Source organism: Narcine bancroftii, chromosome 5, assembly GCF_036971445.1.
Source record: "Narcine bancroftii isolate sNarBan1 chromosome 5, sNarBan1.hap1, whole genome shotgun sequence".
NCBI lineage: Eukaryota > Metazoa > Chordata > Chondrichthyes > Torpediniformes > Narcinidae > Narcine > Narcine bancroftii.
Genome location: NC_091473.1, coordinates 110,160,305 through 110,181,796, shown reverse-complemented (window position 1 = coordinate 110,181,796; position 21,492 = coordinate 110,160,305). Strand labels below are relative to the sequence as shown.

The 21,492-nt window shown below is 43.7% G+C and overlaps 1 protein-coding gene across 12 annotated transcripts in view; it reads right to left on the bottom strand.

Moving 5' to 3' along the window:
- Positions 1 to 21,492, bottom strand: part of pik3r3b (phosphoinositide-3-kinase, regulatory subunit 3b (gamma)) — a 582,698-nt gene that overhangs the window by 413,570 nt on the left and 147,636 nt on the right. For all 12 annotated transcript variants that reach the window (XM_069938742.1, XM_069938746.1, XM_069938750.1 and 9 more), the window contains 2 exons: positions 11,446 to 11,538; positions 3,534 to 3,611 (listed from right to left, as the gene is read on the bottom strand). In XM_069938742.1, coding sequence (XP_069794843.1) covers positions 3,534 to 3,611; positions 11,446 to 11,538 — 171 coding nt within the window. The remainder of the gene's footprint in view (positions 1 to 3,533; positions 3,612 to 11,445; positions 11,539 to 21,492) is intronic.

Below are 21,492 nucleotides of genomic sequence, written 5' to 3'. Positions count from 1 at the left end.
GCACCTATCTGGCAGTCACCACACTGTCCTCAATGATGTCCACGTGGAGTTTGCAATTATTTATACTAACACATGGGCATCTGCTTAGTGTTCTGGTTTCTTCCTACTTTTTATGGGCTGACTGCTGGAGCTTGAGGCAGAGATAGCAAAGGGAAGCTTAATAATAAATGTAAGCAAGGGATAAGGAGTGGAAATCAGAGTTGGTCTCGGACAGGACCAGACTAGTTATCAAAGGGATGGTCATCCAGGAGTAGTGGTGAATGTGGGGATCACTTCCATGGCTTCTAGCTATTATTATTAGCTTTCAAATTTTACTGTTCTTATCAGGGGCAATTCCAGAGGAAGCTAAAAGTGGAGATGGATGCACGCCAGCTATGGCAAGGAATGAAGGCAAACACTATAGTTGGCTGTGATGCTTCACTACCCGATGAGCTGAACATCTTCTATGCCCGCTTTGAGAAGAACCAAAGAGTGCTTACTAGAATCCCCTGAGGACCCTGTGATATCTGTCTCTGAGGCAACGTCAGAACATCATTCAAGAGGGTGAACCCTAACAAGGCATCAGGCCCCGACAGCGTACCTGGCAGGGTACTGAAAATCTGCACCAATCAACTGGCTGGAGTGCTCACAGGCATTTTTAACCTCTCATTTCTGCAGTAAAAGGTTGCCACCTGCTTCAAAAGGGCATCAATCATCCCAGCACCCAAGAAGAGTAGCATGGGCTGCCTCAACGACTATCGCCCAGTAGCACTAACCTCTACTGTGATGAAATGTTTTGAGGTGCTGGTCATGGCCAGAATTAACACATACGTAAGCAAAGATCTGGACCCACTGCAATTCACCTATCTTCACAATCGCTCCTCGGCAGATGCAAGATCACTGGCTCTCCACTCAGCTCTGGATCACCTCGAAAACAGCAACTCATACATGGTCTTCATTGACTGCAGTTCAGCCTTCAGTACCATTATTTCCTCAGTGTTGGTCAAAAAGCTTAAACTCTAAACCTGTGTACCTAACTCTGCAACTGAATCCTTGACTTTCTCATCGGAAGACCACAGTCAATATAAATTGAAAACAACATCACCTCTTCACTGATCATCCACACAGACGCATCGCAAGGATATATGCTTAGCCCACTACTCTTCTTGTTATTACACCCATGACTGTGTGACCAGGCACAATTCCAGTGCCATCTACAAGTTTGCCGATGACACCACAGTTGTTGGCAGAATCATAAATGTAAGTAGGAAGCGTCAGAAAGGAGATAGATCAGTTCATTGAATAGTGTCATGACAACAACCTTGCGGTCAACCTCAGCAAAACCAAGGAGATGATTGTGGACTTCAGAAGGAAGTTAGGGGAAGTCGACCCATTCCTCATCAAGGGCTCAATAGTGGAGAGGGTCAAGAGCTTCAAATTCCTGGGTGTCAACATCTCTGAGGATCTGTCCTGAAACCTTCATGTCAATGCAATCACAAAGAAGGCCTGCCAGCAGCTATACTTTGTGAGGTGTGTGAGGAAATTCGGTAAGTCACCAAAAACTCTTGAAAACTTTTAAAGATTTATCGTGGAGTGCATTCTGGCTGGTTGCATCACTGCCAGGTATGGAGGCACCAACTCTCAGGACAAGAAAAAACTCTAGAGGGTTGTTAACTCGGCCTGCGCCATCACAGGCAACAGATTTCACTTCATCAAGGACATCTATATGAGGAGATGTCTTAAAAAAGCAGCTTCTATCCTCAAAGTCCCCCACCACCTAGACCATGCTCTCTTCACTCTGCTACCATCGGGGAAAAGATACGGGCGCCTAAAGATGAGTACTCAGTGGGACAAGAATAGTTTCTTTTCCACTGCCATCAGATTCCTAAATAATCGCACTATGCTATAATACCCCTTATTGACTATTATTTTTATTTTTTATAGTAATGCAATAAGATGGTTATAATATCAATATTTCCACTGTGATTGCCACCGCAAAACTCCAAATTTCATGGCAATAAGTTCTAATTCTGAGGGGTTCTTCAGATGTATGGGGGTACCTGAGCAGAAATTTGCAGACATCATGGAACTTGCACTTATTCCACAACTATCTTCTACAAATGACTTTTGAATCAAGTAAGATAATATCGCAAGTGAAATCTTGAGGTCATTCAATTCAGTATCAAGTATTTTTACTGGGGGGCTTAGTTTATACTGGGGTCTTAGTTTATACTGGGGGGGTTAGATTATACTGGGGGGCTTAGTTTATACTGGGGGGCTTAGTTTATACTGGGGGGCTTAGTTTATACTGGGGGCTTAGTTTATACTGGGGGGCTTAGTTTATACTGGGGTCTTGGTTTATACGGCTCCTAGAACGCTTCCACCAGCGTTGTCTCCGCTCCATCCTCAACATCCATTGGAGCGCTTTCATCCCTAACGTCGAAGTACTCGAGATGGCAGAGGTCGACAGCATCGAGTCCATGCTGCTGAAGATCCAGCTGCGCTGGATGGGTCACGTCTCCAGAATGGAGGACCATTGCCTTCCCAAGATCGTGTTATATGGCGAGCTCTCCACTGGCCACTGTGACAGAGGTGCACCAAAGAAAAGGTACAAGGACTGCCTAAAGAAATCTCTTGGTGCCTGCCACATTGACCACCGCCAGTGGGCTGATATCGCCTCAAACCGTGCATCTTGGCGCCTTACAGTTTGGCGGGCAGCAACCTTCTTTGAAGAAGACCGCAGAGCCCACCTCACTGACAAAAGGCAAAGGAGGAAAAACCCAACACCCAACCCCAACCAACCAATTTTCCCCTGCAGCCGCTGCAACCGTGTCTGCCTGTCCCGCATCGGACTTGTCAGCCACAAACGAGCCTGCAGCTGACGTGGACTTTTACCCCCTTCATAAATCTTCGTCCGCGAAGCCAAGCCAAAGAAGTTTATACTGGGGTCTTAGTTTATACTGGGGTCTTAGTTTATACTGGGGTCTTAGTTTATACTGGGGTCTTAGTTTATACTGGGGTCTTAGTTTATACTGGGGTCTTAGTTATACTGGGGGGCTTAGTTTATACTGGGGTCTTAGTTTATACTGGGGGGCTTAGTTTTGCTTCTCATTCTGTGCATTGTAAGACTTGAGCAACGACAACACTTTTGTTAATCCAGATGGCTACAGGATAGCTGTACAGGAGCCAATGGATGTGCATAGATCTTTCTACCCACATCAGTCACCTTTGTACACATCCCAATGCTTAAACATGAGATATCATGGTCTTACTCAAGAATAAATGATGAACAACATCATACAGGAGACAATCAACCCTGGTTTAAATTGGCATTAATAAAGGTTATTAAATCAACAAATTTGATGATTTGATGATCAGGTTCAAACATTAAATAGTGCCATTTTGGACAAGTTACAGGAAGGGTTTTAACCTGCATGGTGTTATATCCAAGGAGGAGAACAATGCAGAGGCAAATCCAATTTTAAGGGCCAGTTTGATTCCTTACAAAATTAAAGAAATCAGTTTTAGCTGATTTGCAGTCCTTAATACCTTACCAATTTCTAGAGCTTCCTTGATCTCCAAACCACTGGGTGATCCAGGAGGAGGTCTGTAGAGACTTTCATTGTCTGCACCTATCAGGGAAAGTGAACAAAGTTCAATTCTTGTGAGAATAAAATCAATACATGGAGCAACAATAGAAATAAGAACATCAACTGAACCCGCAGTCACCATCACCATGAACTTTCCACAATTAGATAGATGAAGCTCACTGCCTCTGACGGGTGCCTGCACATTTAAATTACTCCTTGGGTGCCTGGGATAGACAGCCAGGATTAATCAGTCTTTTGCCTGGATTTATCAGGCTTGAACTGTGGTCCTTCACTTTGGATAGTTCCGGTGAAGTATGGGAAAGTAGGAAACCCTCACACCAGTCATCACCACTTCCTTTTACATTGAGGCTACATTTAGGTTTGGGGCAAATAAGCCCACAGATTATTGGCACAGTGGGAAATATTTGATTATTAGATATGATCGCACTATGCTATAATACTCAATATACTACTTGCTCTGTCACATCGCTCAAAGTCCCCATTGACTTCAAATTACCTTTTACAGTACATCTGAAAGTGATAAATACATTTTACATTCATTCTTCTTGTTTCGGTTTCTAAAAATGAATGTCACCGAGAAAATAATCAATTGAACAGAGGATGCAATGTCAACTACAAGATTTCTACAGCGGAGTAGATACTATATTTCAATGGTCTGCCATTTAGTCTGAACCCTGCAGGTCCATTTATTTGAATGTGCAGTATTTTGATTCCAAAGAAATGACCTCTAAGGGTAGGTTTCGCACTCAAGATTAGCTACATAATAAATATGAGGAAGACAATGTGCCATTATAAGGATTTCATGAAACCACTTCAAATTGCCACAAGTTAAAATAATTACCCATATCACCCTAAATGTTGGAAAGGTCTCTGCCCATATGAGTGGGCGTTGCAGTCATTCAGATGGAGCCTTCTCCCTTCAGGACTTTTTGAACTGGAATCTCAGACTGGTTGAAGAATTTGAAGGGCATGTCAGCTGTTTCTGCTCTTCTGGCACAGAATCTCATCCGGCAGATCTACATCTTAGAATATTACACATTCACAGCGTATTATTCTATGTCAATGAAAATGCATGGATGCGCCCCTGGGACTGATTCAGGTGCACATGAACAGAATAATTTCCCTTTTAAAATTCTTCCATTAAGTTTCCAGCTCAGGTCCAAGTCTAGAATCTGATCCATCCACTGTTCTACCTGAAACCTCTAACCCCACACAATTATAAAGTGACACATGATGGAAATAAACTTGATCAAAATGTACTGTTCTTTCAAAATAGAAAAAAAAAACATAACTGACTGCTCTTCCTGACGGCAATGTATTCGAAAAACTACAATAGTGTCTTGTGTTTGGGAACAGTCTCTGGTGGATCCCATATATATTCTAAGACAATTGGAATGCACTTTTGTTGCACCACAGTTCCACTTTATAACTTTGGACATGAGACCTAGGTCCCCCTTTCAAATTTTCTCAGAAAATTGAATTAGCTGGTTAAAATTTACTTTGTCATGTCTTTGTTTTTTTTTGTGAGAGAAATGAGGAAACAGCAAATGAATATTTTTCTGCATTGTCACCTCAACACCAGCCCTATCCATTTGTGCTGGTACACCACCGGCCTACTGTATCTGCAGGAGTGTAAGGGGACAGGACAACACCTGGCCGGCTGTCAATCAGTTGAACTGAATGGATCAAGCCCCACCCAGTTGGATGTCAATCACCCTCCAGGATATAAGCCTGCGCCAGCCTCCCGAGGCCTCGCACAGAGTTGCTGCAGCCACAGCCAGCTTGGCTCTGTGGAAGTCTTTGTGGATTAAGCCTGTTGTACAGTCTTTATCTTGTGTGTGTCTGATTCTGTCTAACAGTGCACCACACCATTATAATTAAAATTGTATCTCACTACAAATAGCTGTCTCCCAAAGTTCTATGTGTGGAATAAGAAGTGGTGTGTCGACCCAAACAGTCCTGCTTGTGAACGCTGTCGGGAAGCTGTGTGGGGCAGGATAACATGATGCAGGAGGTTGTGGAGGAGGTGGGATCTCCAGAGGAAATGTCAGTCATCGTCAAGGAGGCAATGGCCTGATGTGCAATGATGGAGTTATGGTCTAGTGGGAGGTAAGAGGGCATGTCATTGAGTTGGTCTTCAGCCTCAGTGAGGTAGAGGTAAATTTACCAGATTACAACAGCATTGTTCTTGTCAGAAAACTTGGTGGTAGTGGAAGTGCTAGTGTTAGTAGTTGCTGACTGGAATACTGTAGGTTCAGAAGTAGGGAGTACCGTGAGGGTCAGACATCACTGAGATGAGGAAACAGGGGAATAACAATGAAGTCGCAACCAAGGACTGATTGTCTGGGATCATAAATAGGAAGATCAAAAAGGAGAGTGAAAATTCAGCAATGTCTTACTGAAAATTCAGTAAGACATTACATAACAGATTAACAAATGATTATAAATTTGCTAGTTACTGACACATCTTTCTCAGAGGACTGAGGGAGTTGTTCAGCATCCCATCAGGGACAGGTCCATGGCAGAACAGACAATACGAGGAGAAGCAGAAGGAAGAAAATAAGTCGATCGAGAATTCCCTGTTCATTACATTAACGTTTAGAGAAATTCCACACAGACTGACATTTAAAATGCAAAATTAAGGAAGGGAAAAAGCAGAAAATGACATTTCAGTATCTCTCCTCACAACATTGAGAGGATGGAAGTTCAGACAACCTCAATGGTTTGTAACACCTGCAGGATTTTTTATTGAGACACTGCATTGTTGAGGATTGTCAATTTGTCAGCGCTCTTCTCTGTTTTCTTTATATCACAGACATCAGAGAATGGCATCAATTTGGTTTACGGATATTTAAAGGAAAAATAAATGTTAAAAAAAATTTAAATGGTGGCGCTGCTGCTGGTACAGACACATAGATAGCAAGAACCGGAGATAGAGTGCTCACCTGAAGGGTCCAACTGCCCAGTCCGTCAGCCATTGGCTCTGTGAAGACTCTAAATGGCATGATCAAGGAGCTGACAGTGGTTTATTTTAAAATCTCGCTATCATAGGGTCTGGGCCCCAAGATGGCTGCTCCTGTGTTCACCAGCTGCCATGATGGGTTGCAGACTTCGGGGAAGCAGAGGACTGGTGCAGGACATCAGCAAGTGGGGAGACAACCCCCTTGTTTGAGAAGGAGAGCCAGAGGAGACGACCTACAGTACAGTGGCCTCGGCGGAGTACCAGTGAGGGGCTCTGAGGCTGAAAAACCTCACAGGCTCTTGGTGACTCAAGGTAGGAAACCCACACAGGCTGCAGGCTACTGGCGACTGTGGTCAGAGGACTCACACCAGGCTCTGATCTTTCTAGAGACTGGCTGAAAGGGAATGAGGTAACAGAATCGAGATACAAGAGGGTGCCAAGGGTATTGGAGGCTTGTATCAGAGGTTTGCGTCCAGAGTTTGCATTGCTGATGGTTTGGACTGAAGGCTGTGGAGGCTGCAGGAGCCCTGGAGGTGAAGCCATGGACATTCAGTGACTTGGGCGGTGGGTGGACATTCTTTTTCTTCTCTTTCTCTGGCTGCAAGGGGCACTGTGCAATAACCACTGATAGCAAATCTTTGTCCATCTTATGGTACACTAAAGGAAATTTGTGTAACATCACATTTTTTGTTTTATTAGCATGGCTATTCTTGAATCTTGAAAGGAGTGAAACGTGAGTTCACAAAGGTGGCAGCCAGGAAACGCAATGGGTGCTGCTGTCAAGCTCAAATTCAGTTAGAAAAGGGATAAAAAGCGATGCTGGAAGAATGCCAGGTTATCTACTATGTATGGGCACAATAATTCCCTTCTAACAACTGGCAAAGAAATTTCATCCATCCAACACAATGAGTTTTTAAACATGTTACTGTGGTGCTACACCACTACCCTACTGTAGGGGGCAACCTGTGTACCTGCAGAAGAACACTGCAGGACAAGGCAACACCTGGCTGGCTGTCAATCAGCTGACCTGAATGGAGCAAGTCCTACCCGGTTGGCTGCCAATCACCCTCCGGGATATAAGCTCGATCCAGCTCCTCGAGGTCAGTCTTAGAGCCAGCACAGCCATTCTCACAGCCAGCTCTGTGGAAGTTTATGTTTTGTGTCTGATTTTATGCCCGATGGCGCACCACAATTACACTTTCCAGAAACCAGCTGCAGAGCTGTGGTATGAACTCAGATCTTAGTGAGCCACTTCCACAAACATAGTGCTCCTTACGTATATACAATACAAAGATATACAAAAAGCCTGGTAGAGCCTGGGACCAGAGCAGTGGAAAATGCTCACAACCTTTGCCCAACAGCAGTGTTATGCCACCAGTGGCACATGGCAGGTGAAGGAAGCAGGCCTCCTTTAGAACCCTATAAATTCTAACACATGCTACAGTTTGCTCTCTCTGCTCCTTGTTCTTGACTACGAATACTGCATTTAACTGTGAACATTGCAAGAGGAGTCATTGGTAAGCTGTGCACTACACTTAGAGCAAGACTACAGTATTGTTTGGCAGTACTTAACATTGAGCTGCCCTACCATTGGTACAGGGAACCGGGTGTGTGGGTTTAAGTCCCTGTTGATAGTAACCGTATATTACTTAATACTGAGCTGTACCCTGAGGTACAGGGATTGAGACTGATGAAATCCCTGTCTGTGATTGTGTACTCATGCAGGAAAGTGTGATAGGATAAGTAGTCCCTAGTATCAGAGTCCTTGTGCCCGCTTACACCATTATAATTTAGTCTTGTACAATGTAGAAGATAGGCAGCAAATGGTATCAGAGTCCAACCTAGGTCCAAGGTGAATGTCTATACAGGTAGTCCACAAGTCAGGACTGTAAATGGGACCGAAGGAGCGGTCACATCTCAAAATGGACATAAGTCGAAATTTTGCCCACGCGCGTGGAGCACCAAAGACTTAAAGCAAACTTTTTAATCAAATGTTGTATTTCACAAACTATAACAGGGATACAGGGAATGTAAAAGCCAAAATGTGCGAGTCTTTGGTTGGTGCATGCTCAGTGGGTTCACATATTGGCGTTCAGTTGGCGCATGCTCGAGAGTCAAGCACCAAACAGACTGCTGTGATTTCCCTCACTGATTTTCATGATCTTCCAGCCATCAGCCCCAGCTCATTATAGCAGCAGGAGCTGCTGTTGTTATGAACTGTATAGGAAACTTTCAGCTAGCAGCAGAAGATGTTGGTATGAACCTTTTACACAGGAACTTCACTTCACAGACTCTTTCAGCTGAACCACATTCACATCCTTTGTCTTGCACCTTTTAATTACAGCCTTTGTTATGGAGCTTTTTAATTGAAACCTGAGCTGTGGCATTTATTCTTCACTAACATCTTTCACCTCAGCTGAGTCTCAGGAACTTGTAATATCAGCTTTTAATTACCATGTTGCAGATCATCCACTACCAGGAAATGTTTGTAAATATATATATATATAGTAACCACTTGGTAATGGCAACATCCCTCCCGTCCTCCCCATAACAGTTTAAATTGCAGGGGGATCTACCAATTAAATCACCAACCTGGCAATGATGTGTCACTTATTCACTGGAAGTACTGCTGGATGTTTGGATGCTAGCTGCCCGGTGACGCACGTAAGCGCTGATGTCTCAGGAATAAGCGAGTCAGCAATTTTTGTTTTCAAATCGGCTGTGGACGCGACCTAGCTAAGTTTAACCGAGTTCCCTGACTACCTCTGAGGTAGGTCAGGAACCTGGTTAGATTCCAATGGGGTTAACTGGGTCAGACCATTTCTAACTGCCTGGTTAACCCCACTTTACACAGCAGTTTGAAAAGGCCTCGTTACTATTTCCTCATGGGGTGGGTGCTTCAGGAACCTTTATTCACAGCCAATTCGCAGCCCTGGCTCCTCCTGGCTATCATTACAGAGAACCAACACAGGCATATAGGGCATCCATTGAAAGGGAACATGAGCAGGAGCAGCATCCTGGTATCAGACAACAGCCCAGAAAGATGGGGTTCTCCCAGGAGATACAGGAACACAGGTTGCTGATGGGTGCTTCAAGTGGGCAGGCCTTTGTTTCGGGATGGAGGGGTTGGCAAACTACCACAGGCAAACTGTGGCCTGTTAGAACATCGTCACTTTCATTTCTTAGCTGGCCTGTCCCCTGCTTCACCATGGGATATTACGGTGATGGGCACCTGTGATCTGTGCCAAGGGAATGCCAAAATGTGAAGCCAAAGCGTGGGATGCGCTGACCAAGAGAAGTCTCTGCCACCTCATGGATGACTACAGATGTTGGTCGCACAGGTGCACATATACACCAGCTAAGCTGGAGAAACCAGGCATGTGAACAGACCATTTTCTTTCTTTTCCTCTCCCCTCTTACACTGGGGAGCAGTTCCCAGCACCCTGCTCCAACGGGAACACAATGACCCTGTTTGGTGTGGGTGGGGGGAGCTGGTGAGGTGTTGTCATTTTCAAATACATTAGTTTGATAATGCACCTTATTGCTCATACAGAAGGCACTTGTACATATACCATTTCTCTTAATTTGCACAGTTTTAGGCACACTTTCTGTAATTACAGCATTTCATTAAGATTTTGTAGTTTAGAAACCCTTTAGTAATTGCGTGTTAGTGATTGGTATGTCTTCCAAGGCATCACATGACCTCCCTAGTCGGAAGTCGCATCACCTACCAATCAAGGTTTGACTTCGCACACCTTACCATTGGCTCATCTGGATGATGCGGCGTCATCACTGGCCATACGCCCAGCTTAGATCTATCTAAATCCTAACACATGCAACAGTTCGTGCTCTCTGCACCTTGGTCCCGACTACGAACACCCCAGGACACTTAACTGTGGACGTTGCTGGAGGAGTAGTTGGTAAGGTGTGCTCTACACTTAGAGAGGGACTATGGCATTGCTGTCCCAGCACATCACCCCCATCCCCCCAGTTGGTACAGAGAACCAAGAGCGTGCGTTTAAGTCCCTGTCTTGTTAGAGTATAGTAACTGTATATTAATCAATACTGAACTACAACCAAGGTACAGGGATTGGGAGTGCCTGCTGAAGTCCCTGTCTGTGAGCATGCAGGAGAGTGTGGTAGGGTAAGCAGTCACCGGTATCGGAGACACCGTTATAGTTTTTGTCTTGCACAACGTAGAAGATAGGCGGCTACTAGTATCAGAGTCCAACTTGGGTTCGACGTGAATGTTTATATGTAGTAGAGTAATTGTAATGTTTGATGTCTCCTGTTTGTTTCCTTTATGTTGAATGAAGTTAACTTTGTTTGTAACACTGGTGACCAGACCCGTCTCTCTGTGAACCCACCGAACCTAATATTTTCCCAACACAACAAATGTTCACAATTTTTAGTTTTTGCGGGGAACTTTTGGCTCCATCATTTTGTGACAAAACCTTGTAATGCACTTCCTGTCCAGGTAAAGACTTTTCTTCAAGGCAAGAAATGGCAGAAATCTTTCAGCGGCCCAGACATTCAGCAGAATTTAGTCACGTTGCCATATGGCTTTGTTTTTTTTTTGACCTTTAAAGATCTAGTGGGGGCCAAGTGGGTGTTCCCAACTTGATTGAATCTTTGACCTGAAATACTAACTCTATTTTTCCTTTCATGGGTAACCTGCTGAACTTCTGAGGGCTTCTAGCACTTCCTGGTTTAACTTGAAGACCAGTGTTGCAGCCCTCTGTGTGGAATGGAGCACAAATCCTCTAACGTTGATGCAAAAAAATAAACAATTAAGTTATATTTTGGTGATGACCTTACTGGTTTGTGTCTGTGCTAGAATACATCTGCAATTTACCAAAACAAAGTAAGTGAGAGAATTCTTAATGTCCATACCTTGCTTCTCCAAGGCCTCAATCAGCTTCATCACAATTTGTGGTGCTTGATCCGTCAAAGTTAACAGCTCGGTTAGCTCCTGCCCCGAGGGAACTGTCAATGTAGAACAGAGAAAGACTATCAATTATGCCAGCCTGAAGCCTCCTCTGACCATCAATTGAACTGAATATTTAATCATGACCATTATTTAACAAGCTTCAAAACATCCTGTCGTCTGGCACGTATTCTTATTGTTCCTGACAAGTAACCTGATTGGCTACTTCTAGCAGCATAGGTGGTTTAAAAGAGGAATTCTACAACTGAATGTCTAACTAATACCAACCAGTGGCCCTCACATCAACAGTGAAGTGTTTTGAAAGGCTGTTGATGAAGCATCTTCAGCTCCCGTGGATCCGTTCCAATTCGCCTACCGCAACAACAGATCTATGGTGGATGCCATCTCACTGGCTCTAAACAAAGCCCTGGCAAACTGGACAGCAAAGATGCATACACCAGGGTGCTCTTTATCAGCTACAGTTCATCATTTAACACCACCATCTCCTCAAAGCTGATCAGCAAACTCCAAGACCTGGGACTCAACACTCCACTGTGTAATTGGATTTTTGATCTCCTCACCTCCAGACTACAATTAGTGATGGTTGGTAAAAACATCTATCTACAACCTCCATCAGTACTGGAGCACCACAGGGCTGTGCTCTTATCCCCTTGCTCTACTTGCATTACACCTATGACTGTGTAGCTCTGTTCGGCAACAACATCTGCACATTTGCTGACAATATCATGGTAGTGGGTTGTATAAAAAGGGGTGACGAGTCAGCATATAGGAAGGAGATTTAAAGCTTAGCCAAATATTACACCAACAACAACCTCACACTCAATGTCAACAAAACCAAGCAGCTGATTGTTGACTTCAGGAAGGGAAAACCAGAGCTATGAATCAGAGGTGGAGAGGGTGAGCAAATTTAAGTTTTTGGAAGTCACTATCTCGGAGGATCTTTCCTGGACCCAACACACTAATGGCATTGTGAAAGCACGTCAGCACTTCTATTTCCTCAGTTTACATTGGTTCAGCATAACATTGGAATCCCTGGCAAATTTCTATAGATGTGTGGTGGAAAGTGTGCTGACCAGCTGCATCATGGTCTGATATGGGGACTCCAATACTGCTGAGTGTAAACACCTGCAAAAGGTAGTGGACACAGTCTGGTTCTTCTTCGGCTTGGCTTCACGGACGAAGATTTATGGAGGGGTATGTCCACGTCTGCTGCAGGCTCGTTGGTGACTGACAAGTCCGATGCGGGACAGTTAGGTCACCCCTCAGACTCCAACACTCCAGAGGAAACAAGTCAAGCTTGTCCAGCTTCTCTCCATAACTCAGACCCTCTATACCAAGAAATATCCTGGCAAATTTCTTCTATACCTTTCCAAAGTCTTCACATTAGATTAGGGTTAGGGAGAATTAAAGAATTACATAAAATAAACTGGCTATTATTAATGGAGGCACAAGATACGGCAGTTGCTGGAACGTGCATCAATTAAAAAAATGCTGGAGAAAAAAGTCCTTTAACAAGATAGGATTTTTTTTTTCTGTGTCATATTATTTCTTCTTCAGTCTATCATTTCTCAGCATGTTCACAATATATGCATACATTCAATTCCCTCAAGATAGCATTAATGAGATTTCAAGCAAAGCCAAGTCCTTGGACTCTCAAGACATATACATCTGGTACCCTGAAGGACCAACCACTTGGAATACTTTCAAAAATTTATAACAACAAACAAATTCAAGTCAATGCTTCAGTGCTAATCATAACACAACATTGAATAAAAGTCGGAGACAATAAACTGGGAAGGATCTCTGAGCTCAGTCCATGAAACCCCAAGTATCTGGCATTACACCTTCTCCAGGGAAACTTCACAAGGTGAGTGCAGTGAAAATGCAAAATGAAAGACACATGCCTGATGTTACTGCTGGTACGTCGGACACACAAGGAATTAGGGGATGAATTAGTAAGTATGCTTTCAGAGAAATGGTCTTTTGAGTGGCATTCAATTTGAATAGGAATATCATCTGGATGGGTTGGTGATAAATGATCTATATACTACCAGTTATTTTGGGCCTCTGAACCACCTTCCATTTCCTGTTGTCCCATTATCCTGATGCCACAGAGAGCCCTTTCATGCAGTGAAAAAGCTCGACTGTAAAGGCGGAGATTCTCTGCCCTTACATTGGGAGACTTACCTCTATGAATACGCTGAAGCCTGCTCCAAGGTGCCGGCTACAATCCCTCTTGGGGAAGAATCATCTGTGGAGTGCTGCACTCTGCCACCCCATCTGAATGCAAGCGGATGGCTAGGGGTGGGCTGATGACATCACGATGATGCTGTCAACCAGAAACCTATCTCCCCTCTCTCTCCCACCCACTCACCCCATGACACCCTCATGGCAGGGATGGTAGGTGGGAGCTGTCAAGTCGGGGGGGGGGGGGAAATGGGGTAGTTGGAGCTGTCAGGGCAGTGGGGGCTGTCAGCGCATCAGCAGCAGGTGGGAGCTGTCAGGGCAGGGTCATCAAGGCAGGGTCGTCAAGGCAGGGGCAGCCGGCGGGAGCCTTCAGGGTGAGGGCCAGTGCGGGCAGCCCCGCTGGCCACTCTGGCACCTCACCGGGCCACTTGGACCTTCGGGGCCACTTATCAGTGGCTCAAAATGCAGTAAAGCAATGGCCATCTTCCCTAACTATAATCCCCACACAGCTAAAACTATTCTGGGAATCACAGAGCAGTTCCAGCTGCATGGGGTATTATGGGTAGGGAAGACTGCCATAGCTCTGCCACGTATTTATGACAGGCAGCGTCACTGCACCAGTCGCTCCGCCTTCGACATCTCCGGAGGGCACTATGAGGTGCCACTCAACATGAATGCAATGCAAGAGCTGCCTTTTAGGGCTGCTCCATGAAAGGTAAATTTATATTTTTCCATCCACACTTGTAGTCGGCCTCCAGGCGTAGGCTTGGTGTGAAAGGGACTACAATAACTCCCACTATCCCGATGGAGCCAGTACGAGGAGATGCTTTCACAATTTTTCTCCTATTGATGAGGAAGATCTGTATAAAATTCTGCTCACCTCAACTTATACTATCATACTGCTTTTAATTCCACCACAAAAAGATTTGCTATAAATATAGCAATTTAAATAAAAAATTGAAATTATATTTAAAAATGTATTTGTTTTTACAAGTACTGTGAAATGAAACAGACCACATTTAAATGAGCCGTACAGTATGATAACAGGCCTTTCTGGCTCACAAGCCCCTGCCACCTATTTAAATCCAATTAACCTACAACCCTGAACATTTTGAGAAAAGGGAGGAAACCGGAGCACCCAGGGCAAACCCTCAGTCACAGGGAGAATGTACAAACTTCATACGGACAGGTGGCTGGTGGTGTAATAGTGTTACACTAACTGCTAACCACATAAACAGATATTTAAAACGTGAGGGGAGTGAAACATGGAAGTCTGCAGATGCTGAGATTGCAGTAAAAATTCACAGTAAATCCTGGAGGAACTCAGCTGGTCTCGCAGCATCCATAGGAGGTATGAAGAAGGGCTCAGCCAGAAATGTCGGTAATATATCTTTACCTCTATGGACACTGTGAGACCGGCTGAGTTCCTCCAACGTTCACTGTGCTTTAAAACATGAAATTGGAGGGGACAACCCCTTTATAAGATCTTATCAAATTTTAACACCTAGTGAGTAAGACCAATTATAATGTTCCAATTTACATTCCTGTACAACTACTAATTCTCTTTCTGATCAGTGCAGTTCACCTACACTCTGTTTGGCTCATTCTGAAAGTCTCAAGTTGCCACACTGTTGTATAAGGCACTTGCTACTCACCACTATCAAAGGGTTGGTTTATTCAGACAGGAAATTTTCCCTGCAGCTGCTCCTGCTCTGCCACTTTGATTTCATTGGAAACACATGAAAACACACTTTACAAATCAAAACAGGACTTGTGTCCTACAGCAGAAGGTATTCTTCTACTCTATTTTACTACAACAGACCAAACCAAAGTTATTTGCGCTGCCTTTTGTTCAATACAATTATTTAATGCCTTTGTGGTGATTACTTGCCTAAAAATTTCGACTCTTGGCTGGAGTCCAGTTCCATGGCAATTGATAAGGCTCCAAATTTTTTGCTGAACTGGTTGTTTTTTGTGCATTAACTGTTGCTGAGGTTTGGCTGGCATCTCAGTGAACAGGAACATCACAATGGAGTTCCAGCAGGGGTCACTGGAAGGGAGCAGGAATGAGAACCTTAATGAACTCAGCATAATGCAGGAACAGACACTGGGATTTGACTGGTCTGCAGACTCTTGTTATTCACTGCTTTTGCAAATCGGGTCACTGGGAGAAATTATTTTGGAGTGTGATTGATTAGCCATTTGTTACAATACACTAACATTAAAATCACTACAGTTTTATGATCACATTTGTGGTATAACAATGTCCTTAATGATTATTGAATTAAAACAATGACCACACTATAATTTGGTAACCATAGTCCTGCTACCCCACAGCTCCAGCAACCCAGATTTGATCATGGTCTCCATTGCTGTCAATATGGAGTTCACATGTCCTTCCTGTAACTGTGTCGGTTTTATCCAGATGCTCTGGTTTCCAAATACATGCCAAAGATATGCAGGTTGCCTATTGTAAATTTCCCTAAATGTGTGGGTCGGTGGTAGAATCTGGGAGAGTCTATGGAAACGTGGGCAAGATAAAACTAAAATGGGATTAATGTAAACAGGTAGTGATGGTAAGCATGAATCCATGGGCCAAAGGTCTTGCTCTGAGCTATATGACTATATGACACAAGCACTTTTCTAAGATGTAATGGTATTTCCAAAATGAAAATGAATTCCAAAATACTAGCCCAGTAATGATGACATCTTCAAAGTGAGACAATGTGTGATTTGGAGAGAATTTCAAGATAGTGGAATTAAGTAGGGGGATTAAGGGAGATTAGCCTATCAACAGATTAGCATGATCTCATTGAATGGCAGAGCAGGCTTGACAGGCCGGATGGCCTATTCCTGCTCACGTTTCTTATGTATAGAGGTGCTCCTACACCATCATTTGTCTAGATTTGTTTGATGAGTCACAGGGATGAAGTTGTTACATATTGTACCAGAGACTGCAGGCACAACTAGTGGAGGTGATTACTGAGGGACAGCTGTCAACTGAGTTGCTCCCTCCTGGGAGAAGTTAAGCTTGACGAGTGCTGTGGCTGGAGCTCTCCAGAGTGATTGATGAAGACATTGAAGAAATTTTAGAGGACAGGAACACACGCCAGATTTTGTCAGGTAGCTTCAACCTGTACTGCTGTTGCAGACATAGTATTGATCGGAATAACTCAGCTCAGCCTTTGATCAATGCTGACTGCTAAAGAAGGACTCATTGAAGATAGTCTTTTCTTATATAGTCTACATGTACATATTATTATACACATGCTTGCACATTTCTAGACCTAATCTTATCCTTTTGTTTGCATAGCTTACTTCATTATCCAAGGATTGTAAATGTTTGAAAAGTGTTGAATTATCAGGAAGCTACCACCTGCTGAAGTCTGGCAATGATACAGCTTAGGAACTCTTGCATTGAAGCCCCGTGGTTCAATGGCTGGATAAGATACTCCATCTGTGGTTCCCTGACTAGTTCAGATACTCCTAACGATCTTGCCTGGTGCTGGATTGTGCTAGATTCTCATGTTTGCTAATGGTTCCTTAATGCCCAATTATACTGAAAAATATCAAAATGCTGTAAGATTTTCTTGGGCCTTTAAATCTTCTCTTCTTGCCCGTATCTAGTTCAAGGTGTGTCACGGTCACATACTTACCTTTGTCGGGAACGGTGCCAGCCGCCGCTGATGATGTAACTGATGCAATGCACAGGGGATATAGCGCGCATGCCCAGGTGTGTTAAGGGTCTGTATACGCGTGATGAATCTCAGATGCAGGAGGAGGAGACTGTGAGTGTCAGGATCACCCATGTGGCAGTAAATCAATGAAAGGGTCAGAGGAGCTTAGCTGGGTGGTGTTTGGGGAGTTGAAGGATGCAATGTTGTGTCTAGTGAATATAAAAAATAAAGTAGACTTCGTAGTGAAAAGATTGAGTGTATTCTTTATTTGTTTGTAAGCTGTTGGTAAATCAGTGCTGTAACAGGTGAGATTTGAAGCGGGGTTAAATCCTAAACAGATCGTCACTGAATAAACTACTACTAGCCAAGTGTCTGCTCACACCTTATTGCTGACATTTTTTCAGTTTACTCAAGAATGGGAGAATAGGGATAGGACAGTATTACCTTACATTTGATGATTCTGTTTTTTTATGGTTAGGATAAACTCACAGTACCTCTCACATTGTGGGGTACCCCACAATGTACTGTTGAGTTTATCTTCATTCTTGTCGGCAACTTGGCATGTTTTAAGGAGTCACTTGGTGACAGAGCAGAAAGTGTTTGATCTGGTATCCTCGAAATTTGTGGCACACGACTCACAGCATCTGCAATGCTTTCAGTATCCACACAGTGGAGCCACAACAGCTCCAGCACCAAATAAATAAGCATGATTTCCTGGAGAGGCAAAGAATCACCAGCCACTAGAGCCAGCTCATCTCCTTATTGAACTGGATCTGAAAGCAAGGTAGAGGCATTAATTCACATAGAAAGATTGCAACTTCAATGCAGGGCAGAGGAAAGATTCACTCAGTCCTCTGCTCCGGCCTTCTGAAGGTTTGTGAAACCACCTTCAGGTTGTCTCAAAGTGCTCTATGGCCAATGAAAAGCTCTGCCCTGTTGCATTGTAGGAAATTCAGTAGCCAATGCGCACATAGCATCCTGACTAGACACCGTTGGTGAGATTGAGTGGGGATAGGGTATTAGCTGGTATTGCAGAGATTGTTCCTCAATTCTTTTTCAAAATGGTGTGAAAGATTTCAGCCGCCTTGCAAGTAGAGGTTCAACAAGGCCAGAGTATCAAGAGACACCACGCTGCCCATCAGCTCTGCGAGTTCTATGAAAGCTGCTCCTGAAGGGAAAAAGTGGCCTCCTCTCGTCAAGTGTTGACTTTGGATAGCTTCCTAATGCATCAGTGAGCAGCAAGTTGTGGAGATGCAGCAGAGATCGGTAGAATAACCTAGCAATGATTCACAATATTATCAAGCAGTCATGGCACATTTGTGAAATCATAGTTGAGTCAAAAATGTCTACAGATCTGTGAGGCAAAAGAAGGCTGAGTTTTAAACCATTTCATTGCATCATTTCAAGGGGAACAGGGCCGGTTACAGTTGCCTTTCAGGTCAGTGGGGTTGAAAATCTCTATGGATGAATTTTGTGTGTTTCGCAGTTAGTGTAGTGGTTAGTTTAATGGTGTTACAGGGCCAGCGATCAGGATTGGAGTGCCTGTAAAGAGTTTGCATGTTCTCCCTGTGTCTGCATGGGTTTTCCCCCGGGGCTCCAGTTTCCTCCCACCGTTCAAAATGTACTGGGTCTACAACTCCCAGCGTGTATTTGGGCAGCATGGACTTGTGGGCTGAAAGGGTCTGGTATCGTGCTGTATGTCTTAATTTAAAATTTAAAACAACAGGCGATATCATTCTCTGGGGAAAATCCTTTGGGCTAACAGAAATCCCATTGATAAGAGGAGACTCATTGTGAATAAATGATAGGACACAGAAATATGTGTGAAGTTGTCTTTTTCTTAGTTAAGGTGATTTTCAACAGCTCAACCTTTTTTCAGAGTTTTGTCAACAAGTTTCTAGAATGTAGTGTCTATTTATAAAAATGTGAAAACTTTGTAACCGGCTTCCATTGAGCTACATTCATCCTGTATGTAACACAAAACAACCCGACAAATCATCATCTACTTCCCAGCAGCAACTAGCCAGTGACTAGTGGGGTATCGCAGGGCTCAGTGCTGGGGCTGCAGTTGTTTACGATATATATCAACGACTTAGATGTGGGAATAGATAGCAGTATCTCAAAATTTGCAGACGATACGAAGTTGGGTGACAGGGTTAGCTGTGTGGAGGATGCTAGGAGAGTGGAGGGTCATTTGGGCAAGTTAGGCGAGTGGGCCAGGATATGGCAGATGTAATATAATGTGGATAAATGCGAGGTTATCCATTTTGGAGGTAAGAACAGGAAAGAGGATTATTATTTAAATGGTATCTGTTTAGATAAAGGGGAGATGCAGCGAGACTTGGGTGTTGCTGTGCATCAGTCATTGAAAGTGGGCGTGGAGGTGCAGGAGGCGATGGGGAGGGTGAATGGTATGTTGGTGTTCATAGCGAGAAGATTTGAATACAGGAGTAGGGAGATCCTGCTGCAGCTGGACAGGGCCTTGGTGAGACCACACCTGGAGTACTGCGTGCAGTTTTGGTCGCCTTATCTGAGGAAGGACATCCTCGCCATGGAGGGGGTGCAGAAAAGGTTCACTAGGCTGATACCGGGGATGGAGGGACTCACATAGGCTTGTATGGATTAGGGGGATCTTATAGAAACATAAAATTCTTAAGGGTTTAGACAGACTAGATGCAGGAAGGTTGTTTCCAATGCTGGGAAAAACCAGAACCCGGGGGGGGGTCACAGTTTAAGGATAAGGGGGAAGTTTTTTAGGACTGAGATTAGGAAAAATTTCTTCTCAGAGAGTGGTAAATGTGTGGAATTCTTTGCCACAGGAAGTAGCTGAAGCTGGTTCCCTGTCAATATTTAAGTGTAGGTTAGATTTGACCCTTGTGGCCAAAGGGATTAGGGGGTATGGGGAGAAGGCAGGAAGAGGGTACTGATCAGCCATGATCATAATGAATGGTGGTGTAGGCTTGAAGGGCCAAATGGCCTACTCCTGCACCTATTTTCTATGTTTCTATGTGCCAGCGCATGCAATTTTCTATCAGAATGTTGTATAGTGAGCTTTAGGGACCATTGGACTACATATTTGACATTGTTCCTTTATTAGTTACAGTGTTGTCGTTTATCATCCTGCACTTCATGTTTTCAAATGCATTTTGTCGACATTTTTGCTGAACAATGTCTTGAAAATGATCATCCACTGTTGTGCTGCCATATCTGACAGGTGAAAGGTCAGTGATCTCACGCAGAGCATTCTAAATCAACCCCCAGTGTACAACAAACTCAAGCTCACAGAACCCAATAACATTTAATAATATTGGCCCGGATGGCTGTTATAAACTGAACCATCTGCTCTGGATTAGCTTTGGTGAAGAGCAGACTCCCTCTTCTCCTCTGGCTCTGGATAGCACTGATTTGGGCAAAAGAGAATGTTTTTTTCTGCATTGCCATGTCTCGTTTCACAGCCATATCAACTGTTCAATTCTTGTGACTGTTTCATATTTGTTCAGTATTGGGATCATATTCAACATGCGTGTATATACATGGTAAATTATGTTATTTTAATTTTGAGACTGCTGTAGCAGTTATTAGATAAGGATGCAGGAATAAATATTAACATAAAGAAAAGAGAGAACCATGTGGGGCCTGAAAATATGTATACGACCACAAAGAAAAAGAGAAATGTGAACAAATACTCTGAAGGTGGAAACATTCAAAACGACATAACAATACACAAACATGCTTTGAGTTGTCCAGATGTGCTGAATTTGTGGACTATTCAGTGGGAAAATAAAGCTGCTATTTTATAAAATCTTGACAACATTTGTATTTGATAAAGCTACCTTTCACAAACATGTCTCTTGGTCAAAACATACAAGTGATTGTGTGTCCTTGGCCTTATTTTTCTTCTCAGCTGTCTTCTGCCAGAAAGCTTTTTTCTCACACTCCACTGGGTGATATGCTTTCTAAATATTCATGCCAGTATTCGCTGCCCTGCTGTGCCAAGGACACCCAGTCACTATCAGTTTCAGGGAAAACAAACCTCAAATGGCATTCAGCAGCAAATTAAAGCAGCCCCAGCACGCAAACATATGCTAACAGGATTCAAATAGGGGCCTTTATCCCCTGCCATGGAAA